General features: G+C 35.9%; 1 protein-coding gene across 1 annotated transcript; it reads left to right on the top strand.

Moving 5' to 3' along the window:
• The first annotated feature begins 2,085 nt into the window (after positions 1-2,085).
• LOC106339754 (ankyrin repeat-containing protein At5g02620-like) lies at positions 2,086-4,553 on the top strand. The gene is made up of 3 exons (XM_013778620.1): positions 2,086-2,561; positions 2,689-3,125; positions 3,360-4,553. The coding sequence occupies exons 1-3, from the start codon at positions 2,129-2,131 to the stop codon at positions 4,311-4,313; spliced, it is 1,824 nt and encodes a 607-aa protein (XP_013634074.1). The 5' UTR covers positions 2,086-2,128; the 3' UTR covers positions 4,314-4,553.
• The last annotated feature ends 2,370 nt before the right edge of the window (positions 4,554-6,923 follow it).

Genomic DNA, 6,923 nt, shown 5'->3' with positions numbered 1-6,923 from the left:
AATGTACAAAACGAACATCAATTTGCATCTTCACCCAGATGGATCACCGGGGTGACCAAACCAACAGGTCCTTAAGATTTCAATTTTAGTTCTGTCACGTCAAAAATGTATGAAGATGAACTATTTTTTCGTGGAAAAGACAAGGAAAGAAAAAAAGAAACAGTGAAATTAACGCGTTTTAGTCTGAAAGCATATGGCTATTGTGGAAATATATTGGCCAGAAAGTCAAGAAAAGTGAAGGTTCAATCAACATCACACCAGAAGCCAAAACTAAATGTCAATTCGAATTTATGTATTTTTGTTATTGTAAACGTCAACTCTCTTATAGTCTATGCTAAGTCACTATAAAGAGACATAACCACACTCGGGACCTCCCTCGCAGATTAAACTTTTGCTTTAGCTAGCAAGTGTTCTTGAGGAAAGATTTAGCCCATCTTCAATGCGATCAGTCAGAACGACATTCCAGCTTTTATGTGGTTTCTGATTCTCTTGTTATTCTGATATGTTATTATTGAGACATTTCGAATGTAACATATTTTTTTCACTTGTAAACATCATTTGGTTATCTTAGGCCTTGTTCGTTTGTACACCTAGAAGATGCATCCAGATGGTCCATCTAGATGTCTTATCGAGATGCTCCATCTGGGTGTTGTTCGTTTCTTCATTTCGTATGTGCATTCAGGAGAATCATCTGAATGCATGTTCGTTTGTTTTTATTTTTTAACCTACATCTGCATCTAGATGGACATGTTAATGAAATGACTAAAATATACTTTTTAAATTTTGGTGGAAAATAGCATTTTTACGGTTTTTGTGGAAAATAACTTTTGCGGTTTTTGCGGAAAAATGTGTTTTGACAAAGTGCGTTTTTGTATTTATAGCGGAAAAATACGTTTTTGCGGTTTTGACGGAAAACTTGAGTTTTTGACGAAAAAGTGTTTTTGCGGGTTTGACGGAAAAACGTTTTTTCGCGGTTTTATGGGAAAATGTATTTTTGCAGGTTTTAGCGGGAAAAGTACATTTTTGTGTTTTTGACGGAAAACTTCATTTTTTCGTTTTTGGCGAAAAAATATTTTTTTTCGTTTTTTGGCGAAAAATATTTTTTTTGTGGTTTTTGCGAAAAAATGTGTTTTGACAAAAAAAAGTGCGTTTTGTGGTTTTGGCGGGAAAATGTGTTTTCCTGTTTTGGAGGAAACATGCGTTTTTGGCGGGAAAATGCGTTTTTCCGGTTCTGGGGGGAAAAAGTATTTTTGCGATTTTGGCGACAAAGTGTGTTTTTATGGTTTTAGCAGGAACGTATGTTTTTCGGTTTTTGTGCGATTTTACGTTTTTGGCGAGAAATTGTGTTTTTATCCTATTGGTCAAAAAGTGTGGTTTTACTGGTTTGGCCGAAAAGTGCGGTTCTATGGAAATGTGTGTGTTTTACGCTTTTTTGCGGAAAATCGTATTTTTGCGATGTTAGCGGAAAAGTGTGTTTTTTCAGTTTTGGCAAGAAAATGCATTTTTCGGTTCTGGCGGAAAAATGTATATGTAAAAATATATAATTTTGGTTTGAAAATAATATTTTGATTTAAAAAAATTATTTTGTTATTTATCATTTTGGACTGAACTAGATGCATCATCAAGATTCACCCTCATTTGGATGAGAATTTGAGATGAGTTTTTAAAAAATTAGCTGGGTGGGTCCATCTGGATGTAGCATTATAATGCACAAAACGAACATCAATTTGCATCTTCACCCAGATGGATCACCGGGGTGACCAAACCAACAGGTCCTTAAGATTTCAATTTTAGTTCTGTCACGTCAAAAATGTATGAAGATGAACTATTTTTTCGTGGAAAAGACAAGGAAAGAAAAAAAGAAACAGTGAAATTAACGTGTTTTAGTCTGAAAGCATATGGCTATTGTGGAAATATATTGGCCAGAAAGTCAAGAAAAGTGAAGGTTCAATCAACATCACACCAGAAGCCAAAACTAAATGTCAATTCGAATTTATGTATTTTTGTTATTGTAAACGTCAACTCTCTTATAGTCTATGCTAAGTCACTATAAAGAGACATAACCACACTCGGGACCTCCCTCGCTGATTAAACTTTTGCTTTAGCTAGCAAGTGTTCTTGAGGAAAGATGCAGCCCATCTTCAATGCGATCATTCAGAACGACATTCCAGCTTTTCTGGGGTTGGTGGAAGAGAAAGAATCGTGGCTGGAGGAGAGAAACGTGGACCAAGACAACAGCACGGTGTTGCACATGGCTGCGAAGCATGGGCATGGAGAACTTGTCTCCAAGATTATTGAGCTCAAACCTTCCCTCATCTTTTCCCGCAACGCACACGGAAACACACCGTTGCATCTCGCTGCTCTCCTCGGAGACGTGAACACAGTTAGGACGTTGTTAGAGTTTGGATCGGAAACGTGTTCCGCACGGAACAACAACTGCCAAACACCCCTCCATTTAGTTTGCCGCAGCATTTCCACGGAGTCTGCCAGATTATTTGCGGAAAAGACACATTCTGTCAGCCTCGATGAACTCAAATTTTCCATATCAAGTGGATCAACATGTAAGTTTCTTGTGCTCAACATTTTTTGTGATCTAAAAAGCCCTTTTTTTAATTAAAAAAAAACATTTTTTGTGATCTTTGTATATATAAACTCACTGGCCCACTGTTGTATTCGGACCATTGTCAGTTGTTACAAGGATAGTGCTGGAGAGATTCCCATACCTAGCTAGGGAATTAGCGTGGGTGGTGGAAGACTCGCTAACGACGCTATTGCATCACGCGTGTGATAGAGGAAACCTTGAACTGATAAGTATATTACTAGGGCTCGATCAAGGATTAGAAAAAGCTCGTAACACCAATGGTTTATCGCCTTTGCATCTGGCGGTCCTGAGAGGCCCGGTTGTTGTCCTAGAAGAGTTCCTGGAAAAGGCTCCATTGTCCTTCAGCTCTCTCACGCGATCGAAGGAGACTGTCTTTCATCTCGCTGCACGAAACAAAAACGTAGATGCCTTCATTTTCATGGCAGAGAGACTGAGCATTAACAACCAAAAACTTATGCGGGAAGTAGATGTTAATGGTAATACGGTCTTACATATCGCGGTTTCCATGTCTTGTGGTGCTCGGGTGAGTAGTTTTCTATGTCGTTGTCAACTTTATAATAAAAGTAAAAATCACCAAATCTTGTTCTAGCTTATATACGCAATCACTGCGGTAGACCAGTCAAACCCTTATTATCATGTTAGCTATACCGAAGAAAATGAAAAACAAAATCAAATTTGCCTCATATATAATTTCTTGTGTTCACAAATCTTTTTGGTGGTGTCTGCTCTGACATATTTCTTATTGAACAAATTGTAGCTGCTACGATACATTGTTGGTAAGAAGATAATAGATATCAACTATAAGAACAATATGGGTTTTACAGCTTTCGACCTTCTCACTCAAGAAGGCGAAGACTTTGAGTTATTATCAACATCAACCTTGCTGAGGTTGGATACCAAGCTGGATTCTGATCAGACCATTGAAAAACAAGATGAGCACTCTAATCCATACAATAAACGATCTCAAGAAGGCGTTGAATCTTTAGATATCCCTGGAAGCTCAAAAGAGAACGAGGTAATACGGTTGCTTAGGTTAATCGAAACGAACACATCTAATATAGCACATATAAAACGAAACAAGAAAGGGGCAGTTGAAAGAGGTCGTAGAAGCTTGGAACGTGAGATGCATATAGAAGCATTACAAAATGCAAGAAATACGATTGCTATAGTGGCAGTTCTGATTGCTTCAGTTTCTTATGCGGGTGGGATTAACCCTCCAGGCGGCGTCTACGATGATGGGCCATGGAGAGGAAAATCGATGGCAGGCAACACGGCAGCGTTTAAAGTCTTTGCAATATGCAACAACATCGCGCTGTTCACTTCATTGTGCATCGTTATTCTTCTCGTTAGCATTATACCTTACAAGAGGAAACCCTTGAAGAGATTACTGGTGGCCACGCACAGGATGATGTGGGTTTCTGTAGGGTTCATGGCAACTGCTTATGTTGCAGCGTCTTGGGTGACCATACCACATTTTCATCAAACAAAATGGTTATTTCCCGCCATTGTTTCCGTTGCTGGTGGATCTTTGGTGGTACTCTTTTCCTATCTTGGAGTTGAGACCATTGGTCATTGGTTTAAAAAGATGAACCGTGTAAGAGATATACCTCCCATTGCAAGTACCAGCCCAGATCATCCCAATGTGCCTTCCTTTGCAAGGACCAACTCTGATTTAGCCGCCTCGGAAAAGTCGGGCTATTTCACCTATTGAATCTTTGGGAACTTCCCACCACCTATGATCAAGACCGGTCAGAGAAGGACTGACAGAGAACGGAAGCGCTGCTTAAGTAATTTGATGTAGCATACATCTCCTATTACAAGCTGGCTTTGCTTTATGTTTTCATTTTCACTTAATTTCCTTTTCTTAATTGGCTTTTTACTTATTTGTCTTACTTCTTTTAGGATTATAAGTCTCGTACTAGATTTTGATTCGCGCTTCAAAAGTACGGGTTTTCTTGGATTATAAATAAAATTTGAAGTTTTTCAAAAAAAAATTGATATAAATTATTATTTTGAGATTATACATTATTAAGTTATAAAGTGAAGCAGGGAATTTGCTTAAAATTATATAATTTATGAAGTAGTTTGTTTGAGATTTTGTATATCCATTTGTATATATATATGCAACTCTTTCTTAGGTCTGAACATTTTATCCGGATCCAATAAAGTCAACCAAAACCAATCCAAAAATATAGAATTTGTTTGGGTTTTGATCCAGTGTAAAGTATCTATTGGATAGTTTTTTGACCTGTAGGTCTCGGTTTGGGTCAGAATCCTACTGAGACCCGATTAGGATACTCAAAACACCTTGAAAATTTTGTGTGTATTAGGTAGATTTGGGTAGTTCATATATATTTTTGGAATCATAGATATTCTTTTAAATTTTAGGTCTGATTTTTCCGTTAGAGTTTCGAGTTTCAAATAAAATTTCAAAATTTTAAGATATATTTCAAATATTTGAATAAACTATTGGTATTTTTTTGGTTAGATTTGGGGTAAAATTTAGGGGCTTTTCAGATATTTAAATTTTATAGAATTTTTTGGATTTTGGATATTTGTTCAGGTTTTAGATATTTTCGAATTTTCTGATATCTAGACTTGTTACATATCCAAAAATTAAAAGTATTTTATAGATATTTGAACTAAACCAACTCATACCACATGGTATCATCATTTATACTCATCTAGGAGTTTCTAATATTTGGATACTAAAGACAAAGGATACATCACCTACTATGAGAATTTGTAACTTAAAATATTTAAAAATGAGAAATTATTAATTCAAAGTGTCATTTTCAGTTAGATGCTTAGGTTTTTAGTTTTAAGTTTACTTACAAAAATTAATCTTTATTTTTGAATTTGAATTTTTGGTTTCTTAAGTTTTCAAGGACTCTTGCCCACTTTAGAGACATACGTAACGTAGAAAGTGTTAATAAAAGTCTATCAAAATTTAGCTAATCATATTAAAATTATATTTATTTTTGCAAATTTGAAAATAATTGTTAAATAAATACTGGAAGATTTATGGCTTGACAAATTTATAGTAATACAGTTGAAGATAATAAATATTGTTAGATATAAAAAAAAGGGGCATATGTTGTAAAAAAATTGTAACACTTTGTTTTTTTCATATAATAAAAAAATTTTAAATGCGCAAAAGGTACCAAAATTTGTAGATGTCTTTGTTGAATAAATATTAGAGAGAATTGCCAAGTGTGACTCAAAACTTGGAGTCAAACCCAAAATAATAACCCAACTTGGGTCAAAGGCAAAAGTAACCTAAAAGGCTATTGAAATTACAACTATCCCCTTGTGACCAAACAAGAAAACGGATTTTTTTTTACGTTTCTACCCCTCGCAAGTCGTCTGTTTAGACGACTTGAAAATAAGTCGTCCAGACGACTTAACTGAAAGTCGTCTGGACAGTTAGTCTTAAACATAATTTAAAAATTTTGTAAAAAATATTTTGATAAGTGAAAAATGGGAATTATGTAATTAACATATGTCTTAGGAGGTATAAATTAAGATATAACAAATTTCAATTGTTTTCAGCATAGATGAGTGAAAGTAGTGAGTCATGATATTCTTAAGTTTATGTTTCATCAACATATGTTGTAGTATTGTATGTGTTCTTAGGGTTAGATTTTGGAAAGCATTAAAACCGTTTTTGAAAATTTTTAAAATAACTTATGCGTGTTCATTTCTGTGTATAGTAAACACTATTTAAGTATAATTTGATTTTATAACGTGGTTAGTTAGTTAATCTAGTCATTTTAGTTTAGGGGTTCATTTTAGGGTCTAGGACGACTTAATATTTTGTCGTCTGAAAACAGACGACTAAATATTAAGTCGTCTGTTGTACATTATCAGCCAGAATAAGTCGTCTAAACCGGACCAAACCTTAAAGTTTACCAATGTAATTTTAAAGCTAACCGGATTATTTACCCAATATATAAGGTGATTTTTATTTTTTTTGTTTCATTTTTCGCGAAATTCAGAAACCCTAACAGTTCTCTCTCAAAGGCGATTTCGAATTCCCACGATTTCCGAACAAACCATCGTTCTCAACATCGGCTATCTATCTCACTTCATTCTCACCGTTGTCGCCGCAGCTTCTTCTAACCCTAGCCGCGCCGATTCCTCTAAACCCTAGCGCCGCCGATTCCACTATTTCCGAACAAACCGTCGCCCTCGCCACCGTGGTCACCAACGTTCTAAACACTAGCGCCGCCGCTTCTTCTAAACCCTAGCGCCGCCGCTTCTTCTCTGTAAACCTTAGCGCCGTTTCTCTGTAAACCCTAACGCCGCTAAGTCATCAATC

This window comes from Brassica oleracea, chromosome C4, assembly GCF_000695525.1.
Source record: "Brassica oleracea var. oleracea cultivar TO1000 chromosome C4, BOL, whole genome shotgun sequence".
In the NCBI taxonomy this organism is placed as follows: Eukaryota; Viridiplantae; Streptophyta; class Magnoliopsida; order Brassicales; family Brassicaceae; genus Brassica; species Brassica oleracea.
Note: the sequence above shows the minus strand (reverse complement) of the source record. Positions and strands in the feature narration are given on the sequence as shown.